A 22,322-nucleotide genomic window follows, 5' to 3' on the forward strand; every position below is an offset into this window, starting at 1 on the left:
TAAGAAACTCTACTGGGACAAACTTGTGCTACTGAGCTTCAGGATGGCAGGTGGTTAAGCCATTGCCCCCCCAAATTCTTCACGATCTTGATGCTTATCTGTGTAGATTCCTTTTCATTTTTTTAATTCATTTTTTGGGAGATTTTGACGGTTCAAATTCCACTTCTGATATACACCGATTGTTATATTATTAGAATTTATGAATGAACTCATCAACTCCAGTTCAACTGAGGAATCTGGAATTTGGAATTTGAAAAAAATCTACAGTAAACAGAATTGGAATTTCAGGAAGTCTAGTTTAATTTGATGAAATCCATGTTTTGTTTTGTTTTTCTTACCACATACCTGAGAAGTGTGATATATTATCAATTTTGAATGTCATTAAATGTTAAATGGACCTTTCAGGTGGTAACTGTCATTTATTTGATTCATAATGTTTGTTTTATAATGTTTAGCAAGTCAAGACAAACTCTCTTAGAAGTGGAATTTAATGGAATTCAATTATGTTTATTGTCATTCCAATTCAATTCCCATTCTGTTTCCTTCCAATTCCAATTCCAATTCCAACTCCAGGAATTTAACTGGAATTTACCATGCATTCTCAGTTCAATTCATGAATGGCCCCAGCCCTGCCCTCCTGGTAGGAACTGTTTGCTAAAAGGATTTCTGATCTTGAAGAAGACTCATTCATTGTCTTTCCTCACTCATTCTCATTCAGGGTCACAGGGAGCTGGAGCCTACCCAGCATGCATTGGGCTGAAGGGGGGAAACACCTTGGACGGGTCGCTAGTCCATCACAAGGCTAACACAGACAGATAAACCATTACTAACCCATTACTCACAGTCACATGTATGGGCAAGTCAGAGTTTCCAATTCAGCTGATTTGCATGTTTTTGGAGTTTGGGAGAAAATGCAAAATCCTCAAAGAGGGACCTGGGATTCAAACCCGGGTTTTTTATTTTTTATTTGAAGTGACAGCGCTAACCGCTGAGCCACCATGCCAGACCCTTTGAAGCACAATGTGGTGAAAATAAAGTGTCACAAGTGTACAGTGAGTAACCACCCGCTTCATAACACCACACAGCTGTTAGACCGCCTCGCTCTGATCCAGAGTGCCGCTGCCTTGGACCCAAATTCAATGTGTGTTTCAACAGCAAGAGTTTTTTACTGTATGTATTTAGTTAGAGGACATTTTGGGTAGAAATCTAAGAAATGTGTATTATCCTGAAAGCGGTGTCTTTTGACTCATCAAGCCCTGCTGACACAGAACCCATACTGTACAATATACTGTACTGTCGCTGTGGTTGGTTTCATGTTAATGCACGGCCAGCTGACTGTTATCTCATAGAGCAGAAAGTAATGCTATGCCAAGAGTTTACATGAAGCTTTAGGAAGTCAAAGTAGATTAGTAACTCTTTTAAAAAACACATGTGAAGCTTTAGGAAGTCAAAGTAGATTAGAAACTCTTTTATAAAACACATTAGACATGTGCACCTTCTGTGAAATGAGGAACAATGTGACACTTTCACACCAGTTATCAAAAAACTGTCAACCACACGCTCCTGTTGCCACCAGGATGGCCGAGTGGTAAAGTAGTTCAGGACTTCATGGACTTCATGTGCCCACATGGGTTCAGTGAGCTTTGGAGGATAATATTGTTCCCTGTGATGTTGTATAACTGCATCTTCACAACACATACCTTAAAAACAGAAATTGTGCCTGTAAGCTAAAATGTTAATTTCCAGATACTTTATAATGGATAGCTTTCCTGTTACCAACCCATGTTTTGGAAGGATTTCTGCCGTCTTAATTGCAGTGAACGATGCTGTGAAAGTAAAGTCAGAAATGTCCAATGGGTAACATGAGCAGTCAACCGCTTTATAACACTACACACATACTGTAGATCCAAACTACAGTGGCAGAAAGCATTAGGCTCAACGTGGGTTTCAACATCACTGCTTCTATCTTCACTGTATTTTTTGTTTGGTTTATTTTGTGACTTTGGATAAGCAAATGTCACATATGAAACCAAGAAATGTAGTCTTTTTATCAAGTGAGCTTTAATAGTGCAGAACCAGGATGGCCGAGTGGTTAAGGTGTTGCACTCAAGATGCAATGGGCATGTGTCCTTGTGGGTTCAAGTCTCTCCTGGTAGCAATCTTCTGTGGTGTTAATGCTTTCCCTGGAAAAACAGAAATCATGCTTTCTATGAAGCTTTTAGGAAGGCAAGGTAAGTAAAGAAGTCTTCCATAAAGCACTTTGGTCTGCTTTATAGTCTTTCAATATGAAGGCTTTTATTTATTATTGATTTATTGTCTGTAAAACACTTTGAAACTTTGTTTTGAAACGTTCTATACATATAAAGTTTATCATTATTATTAGAAAGTGTCAGAGGTGTGACCAAGTCAACTTTGCTCGAGTCCCAAGTCAGGCTCAAGTCTTGAGGTATAAGTCTCAAGTCAAGTCTCAAGTCTAAATGTAGAACACCAAGTTAAGTCAGAACAAATCAAGAGTCCAGCATCAATTTAATATCTTAAAGAAAACTAAATATCTAGGACTTTTCAATGCAATATGGTTTTAATAGGATAAAAACTTGGTAGGAGCATCATGAGTTTGATTTCTATAATTAATTTGAACTTCAATAAATTCAATCATTCCATACAAATTCAGAAAACAGAATTTAAATTCAGTCAATTCAACAAATCTCATCACTTTCAATCTAAGACATTTACACAAACACGACATCTGATTTGTCAAGACTTTAGAAACCTTTTCAAGTCATCAAAGTACAAGTCAAAGTCAAGTCCCAAGTCACCAGAACCCAAGTCAAGTCAAGTCTCAAGTCTTCTCTTCATGCATCAAGTCAAGTCTCAAGCAGTTACAATTGTGACTCGAGTCTAATAATAAGCTGCAGAGGTGAAGATATTACTTTCAGTGTTGACTGTTACACTTAATCTAAATCTAAATACTTAAACTTCATCTAAATACACAAAATCTTCATGTTGAAAAACTGAAAAATAGGACGGACTTGCAGTTAAGTTCCATTGCTTTTAAGACACAATGGATGTCTTTGTGCGTTTAAGGCCCACTCCTGGTAGCAATCCCCTTTTTGGAAGAATTTCTGCTGTCTTTGTTGAAATGGAGAACAATGCAGCGAAAGTAAAATGTCAGAAATGTCTGATAGCTGACACATAAGCAGCCAACTGCCGAACAACACTCCACACATTGTTCTGAACTCAAAATCCAATAGACATGTGGGTTAAAAAAAACACATCTTGTTTGTTCCTACTTCCAATCGAATTATCTTTACTGCATCTTTTCTCTTTTTGTTTGTTTGATTGATTTGTTCAGTGGATTTTATTATCCGAATGGCACATGGGGAAAGGAAAGAACATAATCCTTTGACCGAGCACAAACTCCAAGACAAACAACTGGGATAGTTGAGCGGTGAAAGTGTAGCACTCAAAATACAGTGAGCATGTGCCAGTCACTGTTGTCCTTACTAAAACAGAAAACTGTGTTCTTCCAAGACTCTTCTAGGAAGACTTTGTGACTTTGTTTTGAAAATACAAGGAAAGTATATTATTACTGTAAAACATAGGTTAGTGCCAATCAGTTGCCCCCAAAAAAGCCAAATGCCAATCCTTGCTGCAAGTGGTTGAGACGTTGAATTAATGTATGAAGTAATATAAAAGTAATTAAAGTGTCCTAATGGGTTCGGTCTCTGCTCCTGGTAAGGTGTATGCTAACAGAGACTCGGTGTTTGTTAGCTGCATAGAGTAATGTTATCTTCATGCTTAAAGACTGATTAATAATCACTGATTATCTAAACCAAGAGAGGCATGCTACCTGCATGAGTGCCTGTTATTTGAAGAAGAGTCTCTGGTATCTTGAATGGGAGACAACTGATCAACAATCCCAACTGTACAGAGTAAGAAATGCAACACTAACTCCACACTAACTACAGGTTACTTTTTTTTTAACCATCTTGTATTAATCTAGAGCGCTTATTTTTTTTATAATATTGGATAACGTTAAGACAAGATTTGCACTATAATATAGCTAGCTGTTTTCTGTACATATGTTACTTCCATTTGTAAAATTAATAATGTGGATAGCTAACAGTGAACATCTGGTCATATGTTTTTTTTAATTTATTCTGCACATAATGACGATGTCCAATGAATAGATTATTCTCGTTTGAATTTATATTCCTTGTACATAATGATCTGGCGCCGCTACTAACCTTTGATGCTTTAACACTGATTTGTTTCCCAATACTTTACCTGTCCACTCCAAAGACGTTTCTGTGCTACTGATTCTCACAGAAGCTTGATACCTACGTCACGGGCAAAGACGGAAGTTGGGGAGCCGTATTGAATTCTGATTGGACAGCTTGACCAACGCAGTGTGGCGCCCGGTTTAGGTGGATCTATGCTAACAAATTTCTTTTGTTGTGATTAACCGTTTAGCGGTTGTGATTCTGCTGTAATAATTCCCAGAAAGAGAAAAGTCTTCTTGTAACTATTTAGAGAATGAGTGGCGGAGTGTATGGAGGCGGTGAGTGGGATTTTGTGTCCAAATATAATGAAATAGTTAACCACGTTGTCGCGTTTTGTAGCTCTAGCCAGCAAGCTCAAGAGTTAGCTAGCTAGGTTAGCTGTGCTAACGGTTAGCCCAGTAGCAAGCCGAAGCTGCATTTTTGTCAACATTTTTTTTTTACTGTGTACTCGTATTAGAATATATAGATTTATCAAACTAAGTGCCTCGTCTTACGGGGTAAACTTGGCTCAGAGAGAAATGTAGTTAGCTAGCCGGTACCGCTAGCTAGCGAGCTAGCAAATGAATGAAAGTGGGCTTGCCGACTGGAATGAACACATTCATGAGACATCCTGTATTTACAGTATTTGTATTATTTTGCAGGAAGTCATTTTTCATTGGATTGTATAAAAGTTCCATTCTGATCATGGAATAAATAACTTTTCTATGAATCTTACAGTGATCCAGTGTTCCCATCCTAACATTTACATTTTAGCCATTTCGCTGAGCGTAAAGTTAGAATAATCTTGAGTTCCTAGATATTACAAGCAGCTAATAGTAAGGAGTGCACAGGTCAGGGTTTTAGTGCCCATACAATATTCCCGTGGCCATATAACGGTAGAGCGAGATGTTTTAGCAGTTGTGAAGATGTGAAGATGACTGTTACAATTCAAGTCTGATTCCCAGCACTTGTGTCTCTTCTGCAGATGAGGTGGGAGCCTTGGTGTTCGACATTGGCTCATATTCTGTGAGAGCTGGCTATGCAGGAGAAGATTGTCCCAAGGTAAGTGGATCAGTCAAATGACCTGATTAACTATGTGTCTTTTCTTCCTCTGAGCATTTTCATCTTCCCGTGGGGCGAACACCAATGTCAAGAAATGAGGGCTGTCACCCTGGAGACAGACAGCATAAATTGAGTTCAGATCGTTCTGGGATACTTGCTTGCTTTTGATTTTATCTTCGCCTCAGGAAGAGATGTTAGTGCTTTGCTGTTTGATAAATAAAGCACACGCCATCTTGTTTTTTTCCCACTCCTGATTGTTCATTGTCGTGGTTGTGATGCAACCGAAAGGAAAAACCATAGCAAAGTTTTACCTGGCTTACACAGATCTTTTGTGTCCTGGTGTTTCACTGGACTAAGATGCATACCATGCAATAGTGATGACATCATGGCCTTTGTCACTTGTCTTCCTCTCTCTCTGAACAGCACACTGTCTAACGTAGAAGAAATGCTTTAAAGCTAATCTATATAAGAAAACCCTTTGGTGGTAATATTGCTAGACTTTCAGTTTAAAGCAGGGATGGGATTTGAAGACTCACTGGCCCTCAACAGACTGTACTCACTGAAGTCTATGTAATACAGGTGTTATGTAAATACCACAGTATCATAAATATTATACTCTGCCCTGGTCATCCTCTGTCTGTGGAGACGATTTGTTCTCATTTATCTCATGTGCAGGCTACATTTTACCAGATAAACTCCCCTCCCAACGCCTCCACATCCCTGCTAATTCAGTTTTCCTGCTCTGTCCATTGTTTCCAAAATGATGATGCGTAATGAATCTGCTACGTCAGAGTTATTCTGAAGATATCTGGTTTTGTGGAAGCAGTATATATGAGAGCAATGTTGAAGACAAGATGTTAGTCATGCCATCATCAGGCCTTTCCATGTAGAAAATACTTGATTGCAATATTGCATGTTCCCCTCTGGTTTTGACCTGGGATGCTGTAATTAGGATGATTAGTCCTCCTGGCTTTGGGTTAGTATATGCAGACATTATTTTTAGTACGTGCAGGATTAGACAAGACAAGACAAGTGAATCAGGTAGTTTTGAGTCTTTCAAAACATTTGGTATCTGTGTGTTAATATACGAGAAGTTAGAAAAGCTTTTGCCCCACATTTCGGCACCTTCAGTGTTTCACAAATATGAACATTTATTGACTCAGCATCTGGGATAGAGATTAGTTTGTGACGAAATTTTTCATTGGATTTTTGTACATATGACACTAAAGGGAACTTGATATTGATAAACCAGGCCCAGTGATGACACGTGTCTTGACTTGCTTTGTGTCCTGTTTTGCTTCGGCTTGGCTCAGGCGGACTTTCCCACGGTGATTGGTGTGACTCTCGACCGAGAGGATGGCAGCACACCCATGGAGACGGATGGCGACAAGGGCAAGCAGAGCGGCACCACCTACTACATCGACACCAACCAGCTGAGGGTGCCCAGGGAGAACATGGAGGTCATGTCTCCGCTCAAGAATGGCATGAGTGAGTGTTTGCTCATGTATAATTTGCAGGAATGGTATTTTTCTGTTTAATATCCAAAGAGGATTTGGGTTTTCCAGCACCATCTCGGTGTTTATTGTAGTTTTTTGGCAGTTTGTTTTTGCTGTAATGCTTAGAGACCAAGATAAAAAAAAGAGTGGACAGTATCATCACACCCAGACAGAGTTCAGTTCATGGCACTGATAAATTTTACCCAATTAAAACGATTGACCAGGTTGTTTGAAAATTCTGCATTCTATATGTTCTGTGCCAAAGATCATACATAATTAAGAGAGTCGACAGGAATGACAATCCATATGAACTTTTTTTTTTACCTCTATTTAACACAAAAAAACAAACCGCACAACAACAATTACCAAACATATACATCATACATATAAACATCAACACTAACGTCTGACACATGCCATTTGTCTTAACAATAGAAGTATGCAAAGCAATACAAAGTAAAATACAGGATTTTTTTTACGAGCATTGTAGCGATTATCCACATTATAATTTGGGCTGAATTTAGCTATCACCTAATTCCCATAAATAAATAAAAACCAAAAATTTCAATAATGAAAAAAATAAAAAATAAACCTCACTTCACCTCACAATCCATATGAACATTTGTAGCCTGTAGTTTGAAAGTATATTGCCCCGTTTGTCATGGTCTATGTTGTATAAACTCATCATCCCATCCACTTGATCTATATTTACAATTACTATTTTTGGTCCGACAATTGACTTGACAGATGAATTCGTCACTACCCTGACTGACGTGTAGACTGCCCCTCATCATGAATATTAATGAGAATATCTGTAGACCAAAGAGACTCATTATCATGCTGTGGTGCCCTAGCTCGCTTTCGTTTCCTCATGATGGAAGCCATGCCCCTTTCCATCTTGGGTTTACCCCCATTTCTGCCTCCCAGTGATGATATTTTTACCTCCTGCCTCCCAGTGATGGTATTTTTACTTCCTCGTTTTTTTCTTGACTAAACCAGCGATGTGTTTGCTGACGGTCAAGGCTGGATATAGTGTGTCCAGAACTGTCCTTGGTGCTGAACTTTAGTTGAAGTTTCTGTAAAAGAGCAATTGACTATAATCACCAGTCACTGCTTTGATCTGAGTATGATTTCCAAGGCTCTGGACACAGCACTTCCATTCACTTCTGTCTGAAATTTCCTGTTTTCCTACTTCTCTGCCCCACTATTTCCTACTATTTTGTGGTGTTTTGATGCCTTCTGTTGGACGTTATTTTGTTTCTCTATTTGACAACTGTTACCCAAAAGATTTACAACCTAGCCTGACATTTCTGCACATTGTGCGCTACAAAAGCTCATCTTGCAGGCGTGTTTGCCAAAGCCTACTGTCACCTCAAAAGCGTGAGTGTCAGTGTGTTTGAAGGAAGTGCTCCTGCCCGCTGACCTAGCTGATGATGCTAATCAGAATCTGGTCCAGTGGAGTTTGGCTGTGAGGCTATTTAGAGATGAGTGTGACACCAATCTTAATTGCAGCAGAACAGCACCGTGGGACCACAGGCCCCCTCAGAGAGCTGACCTGGAACATTTGTGCCTGGTGCTGAAATTATTATCCAAAAAAGCTCATCATCGCTCTATTTTCTCCACCATCTGACCCAGCAGCATTGATGAAAGACAGGCATGTTTTGTGACGTCGGGGTTTCTGTAGGCTTATACCTGTGAGATCTAGGTGTATCTTTATTTGTGTAAAGGGACATGCCACGTTATAGTGATGCTAAACATGCATAAAGAAAATGTTTGGATTGTTCTCTGTATATTACGCCTAACTTTTTTTATGCAGGTTTTCATCACTGTAACCCGATACTCAAAACCAGGTTTAAATGGAATCTGAAAAATACACAAAACATGAATCCACAGTAATTTAACATATAACAAACTTCTCTCCTTGTTTTCTATCTCACCCCTTGTGTAGTTGAGGACTGGGACAGTTTCCAGGCCATTTTAGATCACACCTACAAGATGCACTTCAAGTCTGAGCCCAGCCTGCACCCAGTGCTCATGTCGGAAGCATCGGTAAGTCCAAGTCTTGAGCAAAATCAGCCATTTAATCTGTGACTGTATACAGGTCATGTGCACAGGGTGTGAAATTACCAGCCACCAGCCAAATGCTGGTAAATTTGGCTGGAAGAAAAAAGTTAGTTTTGTGCCCTGCATGTGCAAATATAAACAATAAAGAGGCATTCAGTTTCAGGATTTCATAATTTTGGATACACAGCTCCTAGTGATTTATTGGGAAGATTGTTTTCTTGTTTTCAACCAGTTATTTCATATTTTTTGCTTAGCCATGATCAGGGTGTGAAATTACTATTGACCACCAGCAAAATGCTTGGAAATCGTGGCTATGGCTAGGATGTTTCTCTACTCTACCAGCCATCATTAGAGGCCCTATTATATTCCAAAAATAATTGGCTGGCAAAATACTGAAAGTTGCTGGGTGATTTTGGAATCCATCAGTCCCTGTGGTCAATGGAAGAAAGCTTGTTTCCTCCCTTGGTCCTGATCACCTCACTGAGAAATGTATTACTGTATGTGTGTATCTTACAGTACCATGATCTGTTGCAAATGGGCTAACTTGTGTTTTGTGTCTGCAGTGGAACACACGAGCGAAACGGGAGAAGCTAACAGAGTTGATGTTTGAGCATTACAACATTCCCGCCTTCTTCCTCTGCAAAACAGCTGTGCTGTCCTCGTATCCTTCACAACGTTACTTCATCCACCTCCAACAAAATGATGGAGCAAAGTGTACTGCTTGATAATGATCAGTTTTGTTATGACAAGTATGTTGAACTTGGCTTAAGACTTGATATCTGATCTCTGTTGAACATTTCCTTTACTCTGAGTATCTAAGCTTTGCCAACGGGCGGTCTACAGGCTTGGTCCTGGACAGCGGAGCCACACACACCACAGCCATTCCAGTGCATGACGGTTACGTCCTGCAGCAAGGTGACTTATTATCATTGACTATTGTCATTTACCAAGGTGATCACTATCATCACCTGTCAATTCTCCTTCAAGATTCAGTTTAGGGATTTCATTTGGGTTATATAGGGACCTAATAACTTAATGTACAGGGAGGGGATGTATCACTATTTAAGAGGATTGATGTAAATGTTTTAATTCAATATAATTTAAGTCCTAAATCCTAAATCATTGCAACTGCATCTCTTTTATGCCTTCATGTTGCCATCTGCTGGTAGGGGTGATCATTTCAGTCATTCCAGTCAAGCCAGCTGTTCTTGCAAATGTTTTGTTATCACCAGTTTCTGTTGCCCGTATGGATATGGGACAAGAGTAATTTTCCAGTTATACAGGAAGCTTGTAAACTTTTTGCACACACCCCTCCTTTTTAAGGACTCCCCCTTAATTTAAATCCCTTGTCGAAATGGGTGGGGATGAAATTAAATCAGATTGTAGAGCAGAAAAACAATGTGTCCTCACTGGAATTAGTCTTCATAGGAAGCCCAGAAGCAGGAAGATGTAATGAGAGACACAGTATGAGGTTTGACATCATATCCACCCTCAAATCATCCCCTTACATTCAAGAGAAGGATTTTGGAGGCAGCGTTTCAGGAAATGGCAGCAACGGTGGCTCGACCTCAAGAGCTAGGCTTACTGCGACAGAGCCATTTGAGTCGGAGCCGCAGTGAAACACAAGACAGAAGAGAGTGGTGCAGGAGCCCGAAAAGGCATATTAATATGATAAGTGGAAACTGTCACCCAGAAATCAATGAAGTAATTTTAGTTGGTGCGACTTGAGGAAAATGCTAATCTGGAGAATTATATTACTTGGTGGGGGGGGGGGGGGGGGTCGTTAAGGACAAGATCATTATGGTCATAGTGATATATCAAGTTGATTGTCTTAAGTTTGGTTTGTCATTACAGAGTGTTCATGTGTTATATGGAAAGTACATGCTAGGGTTTCGAAAAAACAAGATTTAAGTTTGGACTCTCATGTTTCTAAATAAGCATTAAAAATGTGATGTCTTCACTGTGTTCTGTCCCTAGCTACATGTGACTTATTATTATGTTATTTTTCCCTCTCTTAGGCATCGTCAAGTCTCCCCTGGCTGGAGACTTTATGAGCATGCAATGTAGAGAGCTATTTCAAGAGTTAAATGTTGAAATAGTCCCTCCCTATATGATTGCATCAAAGGTGAGATCTACTAAAGTAAGTCAAAACTACTCATTTCATTTTAGAGACTTTCATCTCTCTCTCTTGGAATTGTTCAGCGCTCTTTGGTTGGGTTATATATTGTAAGTACTCCAGTAGTAGTATTAGGTATATATGGCCATGACCTTCTTATGTTATCACACCGACACCCACAGTTTTGAACATGTTTGATCCATGTTTGTTTCATTTCCATTCCATCATATCCATCCTTTCCTACCATTGTATTGTTGTAGGTAGCATATTTCACACATCTGGTACTTAAAAACAGCTTAGAACAAATGCAATTATTTGCAAATGCTATTTTGGCCGATTGTCTGACTTTGTGATGAAAATATAAGTGATGTAGTAATGTATCATTTTGTTTTTTGACTGATATGACTGCATAAACTGGTTTCAAATCATCGTGGGTCTAGAAATTGGGGTTGACAAGTACAGTGACTGTTCAAAAGCCGCTTATATTGAGTAAAATATAAATATAATATATAATATAATATATAATATATATAATATAAATCTAATCCTCATTCATAAACCATTCAATTAAGGTGAGTCCAAAGTAAACAGCTTGTGATGGCTTGGTGGATAATACTTGCAATGCAAGAGGTCAAAATCTGCCCAGGCTCTATTAAAAAAAAACAACTGGTTATTACCCAGTAAGTCTCAGAAGCTTGTCTCCAAATGAATGCATGGAAGCACGTCATAAGTCATCGTGTTGTCAGCCATTTTTTATTTACAGTTCATGTGTTTCCTCATATTACGATATATTACCATGCCAAGTCTAAACCACGCCATTGTACATACACTGGCTAAGTGCCTGTAAATGTTGTAAATGTTGTCTTGTCATGATGTTAGCCATGTTGACGTTATGTAATTGGGTGTATCTGCGTCTGTAAAATGGTATGGATTGACAGCTTTGTAGTACTGAGAAGCTAAGGAAAAGCTGCACATTTGTAAACCAGATACAAAAAAATCCTTATAGACATTTAGACAAGCAAGCCGTCTTCATCCGGGTGTCATGAAGGCCGCTCTCAAGGTTTACACCCTGAGGAAGTTTGTCTAATTACTTTATAATCTGAACAAGCAGACTGGTAGCAGTGCTAACCAGTTACCTTTACCCAGCAAGTATTGTGATTGGCTGTGTGTATCTTTACCATATATATGTATACATACTGTCTGTTTGTCCTTCATGTCATCATGCCCCCCCCCGTAGACCAGCCACTGCCAACCACAGTGTTTTTTTCATTGCAGGACGGTGTGCGGGAGGGATCCCCAGCCAGCTGGAAGAAGAAGGAGAAACTACCTCAAGTCACCCGCTCCTGGCACAACTACATGTGTAATGTAAGCAGCAAACTCTAGACTCTTCTATGGCTCTGTACTGTAGGTTAACAGACGCCAGGAGGTCAAAATTATAATAAATGTCATGGAGGAAGGTCTGTGCATTGATATATCATCATATGAATTTATGTATATAATGTGGTGACCTTGTAATAATCTGAATATATCCTATATTTTGATTGAGAAGTATTGTGTTTTGTTGAACTTGCACCAACTTGTCCATCTTACCGCCTGCAGACTGTGATCCAGGACTTCCAGGCCTCAGTTCTGCAGGTGTCAGACTCGCCGTATGATGAACAGTAAGAGAGTTGTTTTCAATTTAATATTTATCGTTCCATCACTTGGAAAATGTTCACTTTAGCACACATACCTCAGTAGGAGTTCATGATTTGTCTGCTCTAGGGACCGTGTAGTTGTGGCCACTCGCTTTTTCTTTTTGTATTGAAAATCTAGTCTAAAAATATACTTCTAGCACACATACTGACATGGAAAACTAGGTCCAGGTGTAATTGTGTTATGTAATGTGTTATGAATTTCAGTGGTGAGTGGTGTCAGATGATCAAGCAGTGAAAATATTTGGGGTTATTACACAGGCTTTGTTGAATACTCAATTCTGCCTGGCCAGTAAACGCATTCTGAGGTCTGTTATTTCTGAATAACACACCGCTGTTTCACATCTAATCATGTCACTTCGCAGTCAAGAAGTCTGGACCATTCTGTTGATTTATGATCAAATTAAATAGCAACACCTTGTGCCAACAGTCGTTGCTCCTTGGTTACTGCAGACAGTCCTGCTGGACTTGTTTTGGCGGAAGCTTGTTAATTACTGTAGCTTGTAATAATAACATTTAAAATCAACATTTTGTGTCAAATGATTAATGTATTTGGTAATTTCCCGTGTAATAAGGGGGATAATGTACACCGATCTGGTCATTATTGCAAAATTAGCCCTGACTGGGTGATTCAAGACCCCAACGCAAAGCAGATCCAGAGTGTCTGCAGGTGCTGAAAAGTCTTAAAATGTTTTAAATCATATCTAAACTTGAAAATGTTCTGAATGCAGTTAAATATAGCATTTTAAGTCTTAAATTCAATTTTGGAGGGCTTTAAAATGTTGTAGCTTTTTGGTGCACTGTTTTTCTGGTGAGAAATTTGAAATTCACGCAGACCTATGCTTTCAGGTTTTCATTTTCACATTTATTTCAGTTGCAAAATTGGTCTTATATTTCAATCTAACTGGCCTTAAAAACATCTTAAAATGTCTTAAAATTAAATTAATATGCAGATTTGCAGACACTCTTACTTAACTACACCAGAGCTACTATGGAGGTGTGCTAAAAACATGCTAAAAACTGAAAATGTTCTGACAGGGTGAAATGTCACTTTAACCCCACAAGAGCGCATAATGAGTTAGAACTAACTCATTATAACCCTCCTCTCTTTCCTCAGGGTGGCAGCCCAGATGCCCACGGTGCACTATGAGCTGCCCAACGGCTACAACTGTGACTTTGGGGCAGAGAGGCTGAAGATTCCCGAGGGGCTGTTTGACCCCTCTAATGCCAAGGTGAGAGTTGGTTAGCACAAAATACTCCACTGGCCAGAATTTTTATTGTGGGCTAACAGAGACACTACAGTCTCAGCAGTCAGACATCTCTGCTTATGTCTAAAATCTTTGTCTTCGGCCCCAAGAATTTCTAAGAGAACTTGTCGGGCCACATACTCTGAATACTGTTATCTCAAAATAAGAAAAGACAGTCTGGTGTGAGTTGATTCAAGCTTCCAGATGTATTGATTATTGTGTTAGGTATTATCAATCAGTTGTGTGAGTGTAATTGTTTGTGTTGTCTGATCACACAGGGCCTGTCTGGGAATACCATGTTAGGAGTCGGCCATGTGGTGACCACCAGCGTGGGAATGTGTGACATCGACATTCGGCCGGTGACTACAAGACTTTTTTTTTTAAACTTGAATTTGCAATTCCCACGGCTGCTGCAGTGTGCTAGCTGTTCTATGAGATACTCATGTTTACATTTTTAGGCATTTACTTGATGCTCTCGAAGGAAAAATCCACCCTCCGATACTCTTAAACTGTTAGATTTGTGAAGCATTCAAAGAGTTGTTTTGTGATGAAGTGTTGTAATTTACTTTTTTGTTGTACCCACTTCACCTCAACCCACCTGGTCTACTTCTGCTTCAGTTACTGATTTCTTATATTTTCCAGAATGCAAAATAGTGGGTTTAGAAAGAAGCTATTTAAGTGTTTTTAGGGTGATTTTTTCCTTGTAAACACAGTGTCTTGCTCAAGAACACATTGACTGGACGCATTGCTTTTGACGGACTAATTGGCTGTTGCTGGGATTGAACCTGTGATCCTTTGTAACTCGGCCACCCTGCGGCCTTAATTGTGCATCGATGTGAAGCAGTGTGTATGCTGTTGCACTTCAGTTTCGCTGTTCAGACTCCATAGCTGACCTTTGTTGTGTTTCTCAGGGTCTGTACGGCAGTGTGGTGGTGACTGGAGGAAACACGCTCATCCAGGGCTTCACCGACCGACTCAACAGAGAACTCTCCCAGAAAACCCCTCCTGTGAGTGATGCTCAATTCTGCTGCTTCTGCCGTTTATTATGATGGGTCTTACTTAGTCTTTAACTTATTATGGACCAAGTACTGCTGCTACTATAAGTACTCTGGACATTCCACACTCTTTTCAATCTGAACTAGGCAACTTCACACATTGGTGACTCCAAATGTCAGCAAGAGGCAACTATTTGAAAGATTTGAATTTCAGAAATCCTGTAATGTGACGTCAGTAAACTGCACACAGCAGGTTTGTTATTGCTTTATACCAAAGGGACGAAAGGCAAAAGATCTAATGTTGGTGAGTCTAGCTTTCTCTGGACAGAGTGCTCACTCGCTGCTGTTTGAGAGACAGTTTGTATTTTGCTCTTATGTTTTGATAAGTCTCTTCCTATAGGCAGAAATGAGTACATACCTGACACCAGAATTTCATTTGGGCAAAAAGGGCAAAGCACTTTTCTCTGTTGCAGCCCCACTTTGTGATGTAAGACGGGTGCATTTTTACATACAAATCTTGCCTAGTGCAGCTTTAACTTCACCGAAGGGAGGTCAAGGAACGCTTCACTACTGAGAAGGGAAAAATCCAGATATAGCCATGGGTATATATAATAGGGATGTCATCTATTTGTTTTTCTTCCTCAGAATGTGTCTATTTTGAACACACAAAACTCCCATTCATTTCTCACGGGTTGATATTTCTGCTTTTATGTGTTCCCGATCTACAAATACATCACTGAACATTATTGTCTGCTGGAGTTTAACATGTTGTGTGTTCATGATCTACAGAGCATGAGGCTGAAGCTGATAGCCAACAACACTACAGTGGAGCGCCGGTTCAGTGCCTGGATAGGAGGATCCATCCTGGCTTCACTAGTAAGGACACGCAGCATCCAAAGCTTTACTATAAGAATACCTTGACATTTTAAAATGTAGTCAGTTGTTATTTTTTTTTAATCTTTAAGACATGAAACATTGCTGCTTGCACATTGACTGTAGTTGTTGCGGGAAGGAAAATCATCTCTCATTCAGTTCACACACCCTGAATTTTCCCAGCTGGGATTTGAACCAGCAACCCTCAAGCACCCATCAGATGCTTGTCACAATATGGGGGGAAAGATTTCTATAGAAGAGCATGTTAGCATGCATACCCTATAGTTTAAAAGGAGGATTTATTTTTCTATTTTTCTGTTATGTTCTTTTCTTTTCTCTGTTGTATGTTACATTGTTTTAGGTATATATTTTGTTTTCTTTAGTGAAAAAAGCTGTTTTTTTGGTAGACGCGTGTTATCTTCTTTCTTTTGGCTTATATTGTTTTATGTATGGATCTTGTTTCCTGGCAAAGGAAAATAATAGACTAAAATTCCAAATGTCAAAGTATTCCTTTAACTTCTGTTGAATGTTTGGACCCTAAACAAGTATGAGAGCTAAGAAATTATCCTTGGATCTTAATTCTGTTCAAAAAATAGAGCATTGTTTTAAGTTTGATAACTAGATGTATTTTCACACATCTTCATGCTTCTAACTCCATTTCCTCAATTTTTTTTTGTCTTCTGGGATATATTTTTGTTTCTTTCTTTGTTTGTGGCCAAACAATCATCAATTTCCCAGGAGAATTTCAGTTTTCCTGCTTTTCTGCTTTGTTTTGTCCCGATCACATCCCCCGATCTGACGGAAGAGTTTCAGCGTTGAATCAAAACATGTTTTCTTTGTCTTCCAGGGAACCTTCCAGCAGATGTGGATCTCCAAACAGGAGTACGAGGAGGGAGGGAAGCAGTGTGTGGACAGGAAGTGCCCTTGATTTGACTGACAGCACCCCCACCCCCGCTCCGCTGCTGTCTGCCACAAACCCAACGTCACGTTTCGTTCACCCACCTCGGACCCTGGACTCAGGAACACCCATGGAAGATTGCTATTGTTTTGTATGATTTTCTTTTTTAATAACGATCGAGTTTATATGTCTGTCTTTGGTTTTATGTAGAAATCAGACCATGAACATCTATAACACAAACTGTGTTGCTATGGAGAATTGGGGTTAAGTTCCTTTGTTCATGTCATTACCATTGCCTTGTTATCTTTATATCGTCCGTGTCTTGTGGAAACCTTGTATCTTCAAAAAGTAAGCTTTTCTGGAATTGAGAAAAACTGCTTGATTTTGCTACTTAATGTAAATGTATTTTTTCACTTCAGCAGGTTTGGCATGGTCCAAAGATCATGAAACATTATCTACATGTGGGTCATAAAGTCACTTTTTGATTGCTCTGGGGAAAAAACTAAACCTAAGACTTGCTCAATTGGTTACACAAGGTTTCTGCAGGACACTGACAGTATAAAATGTAGGTCATAAATATTTGGAAAGTGTTAGTGGACGTACACTTTGATGTACATCCGATCCGTACAGTTTGAGGTGAATGATGTCGTTTGTCCTTCAGCCTTTCTCTTTTCGTGAATAAGCTCGTCATAGGCAAACGCCAGTCAAGTCTCGCCTGTGCTTATTGGGGTGAGATTGTCACTTCGAATGAAATCTGTATTTAATATTCACTTTTGTTTTATCATTGGCAACGTATGGTCTTTTGAAAATAAAGTCCTTTTTTGTTAAGTGAGTTCTTGTATGGTTTTGTGATGCTAAAGCTAATTGTAATGGGCCTATAAAAACAGTACTCTTATATTGTTCATTCATTTTTGCACCCAAAACCTGGGAACTGTTCCAGGAAAGTAGGATTACAGTTAGCCAGAATATTTCTAAACCAGCATGTAGCTTGATGATTTGGATCAGAATCTGTGAAACTAAACTTGAATATTACATTATGGAACATCAGTCGGTCGTACGTACTGCTTGCTACTTATATACAAAAATTCACAAGTTGTTTAATTATCTGTCTTAACTTTGTAAACCTGCTACCTGGAATACCACCTAGCTCTCTGACAACTTCTCATTCTCTATTCCTGGGTGTTTTGTCTCTCAAGACGGCAAAGGAAATTAACTGTAAATTGGGTTTGAACCCCCAAACTTTCTGCCTAAGACTGACATATGATTCCATATCTGAGCAAACTGGGTATACAGCTCCAGTTTGAACAAAGCATTCTTTAGAGATATTTAGACGACAGTATCATAAACCAGGATAATTCAGTTGCGTAAAACCCATTCTTAAAATGCCTCCAGTATCACAACATCTATGGGATGAACTTGGACCTTCACTATTCACCTCACTGACTAGCACTAACAATTCAGAACAGTCTTAATAACAAACACTGAATACATTAAGTGTGTTTTAATATTAAGTAACAATACAGAGAACATAATACATTTCAGTGTGGTACAGCACACATTTATATTGTAGAAACAAATGACAACAGCTGACCAAATACACTTAAAGGTGGAACAACAATTTTAATTTTAATTTATTTGAATTGAGCCAATTCAGATGGCTGAATGGAGAAGAAGCAAGATGACCAGAGCCGATCCACATCAGCTCAGCAGATGAAACGTGGAAAAGCCCGCTGGGTCGTAAACCGTCAACAACTCCGTATTTGCAGACGGGGAGACTGATATTCGTTCACATCATGAGGAGGCCTTCATGAGAGGAAACTTCTCCTTGATTTTGTCCAGCTTTCGCTTCTCTAAGCTCGCCTTCCTGCTCTTCGCCCGAAGGTGCTTCTCTATACGGAGCCTGCAAGACAGAACATGATGTATGAGAAAAAGAGGAGTGCGTTTTACCTCGGCCCAAAGATGGTCGACGCTGTAATTTCTTTGTGAGAAAACACGAGTTGCGCATCATTTATTACACCAAATAAAAAGTGCGTGATACTGAGCTGCGTCTTACCTCACGTGTGGTTCGACAAACTTCGGTGTGTAGAACTTCCTTCGCTTGTATCTTGTGTTCATGTACCAAGGAATGACGTGCTCTCTGAATCGATACCTGGGGGAAAGATAACAAGTCACATGTGAGTGATGCCATTTCCTCTGTTTCATTCTCCTAAGCCTGGCTCTTTGGATGTTTAATTCATTGATCCTTCATCATATACCATACTGGATGCCAGATGACAATTTCTGGAAGAGATTTTATATTGTGCAGGGAATAATTATTCACTCAGGGCCTGACAACACACAGGCATGTTGCAGTAGAATGGATGATCTATACTCTCGATGTTAAACGGGTGCTATTGCAGGAATTACATTTTTCCTTTATTTATATACATATACAGTATAATCGAAGATGAGAGGTTAAATTTAAAGTTATTTCATTTTCAAAAATCCATCCTTTTATTTATTTATTTTTACACAGGCTGTTTGAGACTAACTCCAGTCAACGCAACACAACTGGACTTGGTCTTGATTGGCTCCCCTCACTAAACTATTGCTAAAATCCCGAGCTGGTGTTGTCAGCCAATCAGAGTCCAGTATTGTGACTGTTCTGCCTGTGAACACTTAGACTTCAAATTCATTAAATAAATACCCTTTTAAATAAACTACATTTACTAGCATAACATCATGAGGAGCATTATTCTTATCCTGAGCCATAGTATTTGAAAACAAAACCATTAAAACTGTATAATATAGGACCTTTAAGAAAACTGACCTGAACCCAAAATTTTGCTAATTGTGGTATTTTTCAATATTGTTTTTGAACCTGAACATGACCCAAACCTGTGTAATTGAATGACAGCTTTGTCCCAGCCTGAACCCACCAGGAATAAACGTCAAGCTCTACTCGGATAGACCTTTGACATGGCCTGGTTCCCCATTCCCAGAAGGTAAACTGGATGAGTTAAAAGGCTAATTAAGAGCACCGCATTTCTTTCTGTGTATGACGTGTGTTGTACAGCGAGACTCTGCCCTCACCAGGAGATTTGTCCAAATACGTTCCTCCTCCAGGCTCCGGGCCGGCCTCGCTCCTGTCCCGTCTGCAGCAGGCGCAGGGCGTTCTCCCTCTCCTTCACCACCGTCTCCAGCCTGATCAGAGACCGCTCGATCTGAGGAGGAGAAAGGAGAATTTAACCTCTGCCAGGCTCCTGCCATGATGACCAAAAATAACCCTATGCTAAATTCTATGACTTTCCCCCAGGCCTTTCAAGGAGTGACTAGCAGGCGAAAGAGAAACATGGAAGCAGATTTCTTCAAAAGATTATTATTTTGGCATCCCTGCTTTATATATGCCAACTGGATGAAACTTTTATCTAAAGCACCTTTACAGTCAGGCTGTGCAATAATTCAATATTAGCATTTATCTTCTGTCAATAAAATTATGTTATGATGAAATTATGATATTGCGTTATCATAATACGCAATACACATAATACTAATTAAAATATCTCACTAATTACTAATTAAAATTAGATTAGAAAGAAACAGGAATATTATTTGAAAATTACAATTATACTTTATATTATCATGCGGTTTGATGTGGTGATCGATTTGATGATGTGATTTTACATTTTAGCAGACATCATTATAATTTCTTATGATTATGGTGATATTCAAATTGGTAAATCCCAAAATTCCAATTTTTATGATAGGGAAAGGGAACAGGGATGGTAGTGAGAGTGGATGGCCTGCAAATCTAGGGAATATAGGCTGGACTGAAACCCACAATGTTGCAAGCACATACGTGAAACTGGTTTTAATTCATCGACTCTACAGTCATGTTGGAGACATCAGTTCAGCTTCATACCAACCTTCCTTAATCTTTCTGGACTGGGCATCTGAACTCTTTGCCTTCTTGCCTCCTGCTCAATTGTAAGCAGCATGTTCTTCTCTTTCAGGAGCACATACCTGAAAAGAGACGACAGTGAATGAGACTCATTCAGCGAGTAGAACTGTTTATATAGTGTGAGGCAGTAGAAACAGTGTCATTAGATACACACATCACCACAGAGCCTACCAGAGTTTGTGTAAATCTTCGCTGCTTTTTGTTCTCAGCAGTTTGGCGGTCCATGGTGCACCTGCAAACATTATGACAAACCAAGGCAAAGAGAGTTAAATGCTGCCTTCAAGTGCGGTTGGAAAAAATCACAAAGCCTACTTGAAGGACCCAACAAAGTGCTAAATACGACTGGGAAAGTCAGTCTTTTGATACCAGAGTTGCCAAGACATCACTCTTAGGGGCGTGTCTTGAGGGGAAAATAGCAAACAGCATGTGAGCCATGTCAGTATCATTCTATGTTATTGTTTAGCATTTAATGTAAATAATTAGACCTAGTATTGTTGCATGTTTCTATTGTTGCTCTTTAACTTTTAGTTATCACACATTTCTGCACATACTTTAAGAGACAACTGAAATAGTATGTAGCCTAGAGATTATTGCTGCAGAAGATATAATAATGTCATATACATTTTGGCTAATAAATTAATTTAAACATCAATAACATGCCTGATTTGCATTGTCTTCTCTTCATTCTGCCACTACAGCACAAAGTAGCTCTGTGTGGCTTGATTTTTAAAATACAATTAACAGCCACCAAAAATCTACTTTTGTTGCAGGTTTAATTTTGTTATTGTTGCCAACCTAAAGCACCTGAATGCACCTTCAAGTGACATTTACGACTTACGAGGAGCACATGAAGGCAGCACAAGTTCCATTCATTTAAAAGTTCTCAGCTCACCATATCCCACATGTAGCGATGATGGAGGTGGGGTACAGATTTAATATAATACTTAATATAATAATATCAAGTATAATAGTATTAATATAGTTTTACCTGACTTCACTGCGGTCTCTCCCCAGTTCTCAGGCAGGTCAAAGAATTCATCCAGTCCCCTCCTGCTGATGGTTGTGTGCAGGGCTCGACTCTGACCCACGGAGCCGATGTGACAGTGCCAGGACGGGGCAACGAGGGAAGACTTTTGCCTGGTGGGTGCGGGATAAAGTCAGAAAACAAGACAACACTATCTGTCAACGTGAACGAGCAGCAGCGCTAGACATGCAGAAGCACAGTCCTGTATGAACACCTTGTCTGTTTCCGCAACATATTTCCTGTTACTTCCATGTACTGCAAACAGACTCTTACCTGTAAAGATGAGACTGGCATTTGGTCAAACTGAGAGCAGAGTGCTGAGGATTTATCGTTGAAGATATCCTGAAAACGCTTTGAAACTGCTTGCAAAGAGTCAAAACGCGTCCTGCTGAGGTCGCCGCCATCTTTGTCGTAATCCTTCCCACATTACCCATCATGCATTTTTTCCCTCAAAATAAATAAAGCGACAGAACATATTTAATTGTTTAACATTTTCGAATGATTTGAAATATATACACGTTATTACTATACCAATTATAACTACACAATAACTAAAACAAAACTATAATTAAAAAAGCGTATGCCCTTTGTAAATATGGCGTCTTCGGCTTCACCTCCCCGTCAACCAATAGGAGCTCGTGTTGTTGGACT

At 39.4% G+C, this 22,322-nt stretch overlaps 2 protein-coding genes across 3 annotated transcripts; one reads left to right on the top strand and one right to left on the bottom strand.

Moving 5' to 3' along the window:
- Positions 1–4,422: 4,422 nt before the first annotated feature.
- Positions 4,423–17,535, top strand: actl6a (actin-like 6A). Of its 2 annotated transcripts, none has more exons than XM_071921847.2 (14): positions 4,423–4,561; positions 5,248–5,324; positions 6,638–6,812; positions 8,769–8,869; positions 9,448–9,545; positions 9,705–9,799; positions 10,903–11,024; positions 12,276–12,365; positions 12,600–12,661; positions 13,812–13,926; positions 14,220–14,300; positions 14,853–14,948; positions 15,726–15,812; positions 16,657–17,535. In XM_071921847.2, the coding sequence occupies exons 1-14, from the start codon at positions 4,537–4,539 to the stop codon at positions 16,735–16,737; spliced, it is 1,305 nt and encodes a 434-aa protein (XP_071777948.1). In that variant the 5' UTR covers positions 4,423–4,536; the 3' UTR covers positions 16,738–17,535. The 2 variants fall into 2 exon arrangements, with proteins under 2 accessions (XP_071777948.1, XP_071777949.1); XM_071921848.2 differs by having other exon boundaries at positions 10,903–11,009.
- A 672-nt stretch (positions 17,536–18,207) lies between these two features.
- mrpl47 (mitochondrial ribosomal protein L47) lies at positions 18,208–22,075 on the bottom strand. Its single transcript, XM_071921873.2, has 7 exons — positions 21,945–22,075; positions 21,636–21,784; positions 20,819–20,879; positions 20,613–20,709; positions 19,780–19,910; positions 18,761–18,856; positions 18,208–18,607 (listed from the first exon to the last, which is right to left on the bottom strand). Exons 1-7 carry the CDS (start codon positions 22,073–22,075, stop codon positions 18,499–18,501), a joined length of 774 nt encoding a protein of 257 aa, XP_071777974.2. The 3' UTR covers positions 18,208–18,498.
- Positions 22,076–22,322: the final 247 nt, after the last annotated feature.

This window comes from Centroberyx gerrardi, chromosome 9, assembly GCF_048128805.1.
Source record: "Centroberyx gerrardi isolate f3 chromosome 9, fCenGer3.hap1.cur.20231027, whole genome shotgun sequence".
NCBI classification, from domain to species: domain Eukaryota; kingdom Metazoa; phylum Chordata; class Actinopteri; order Beryciformes; family Berycidae; genus Centroberyx; species Centroberyx gerrardi.

What these genes read in the sequence shown, in the direction of transcription:
- actl6a (XM_071921847.2), top strand. Translation starts at nt 4,537, where the DNA reads ATGAGTGGCGGAGTGTATGGAGGCG. An exon ending in CAGGAGAAGATTGTCCCAAG is followed by an intron (nt 5,325 to 6,637) that starts GTAAGTGGATCA and finishes GGCTTGGCTCAG; the next exon opens with GCGGACTTTCCCACGGTGAT. An exon ending in TCTCCCAGAAAACCCCTCCT is followed by an intron (nt 14,949 to 15,725) that starts GTGAGTGATGCT and finishes CATGATCTACAG; the next exon opens with AGCATGAGGCTGAAGCTGAT.
- mrpl47 (XM_071921873.2), bottom strand. Translation starts at nt 22,075, where the DNA reads ATGGCGGCGACCTCAGCAGGACGCGTTTTGACTCTTTGCAAGCAGTTT. An exon ending in TGCCAGTCTCATCTTTACAG is followed by an intron (nt 21,785 to 21,944) that starts GTAAGAGTCTGT and finishes CGCACCCACCAG; the next exon opens with GCAAAAGTCTTCCCTCGTTG. An exon ending in TTTGTCGAACCACACGTGAG is followed by an intron (nt 18,608 to 18,760) that starts GTAAGACGCAGC and finishes TCTGTCTTGCAG; the next exon opens with GCTCCGTATAGAGAAGCACC.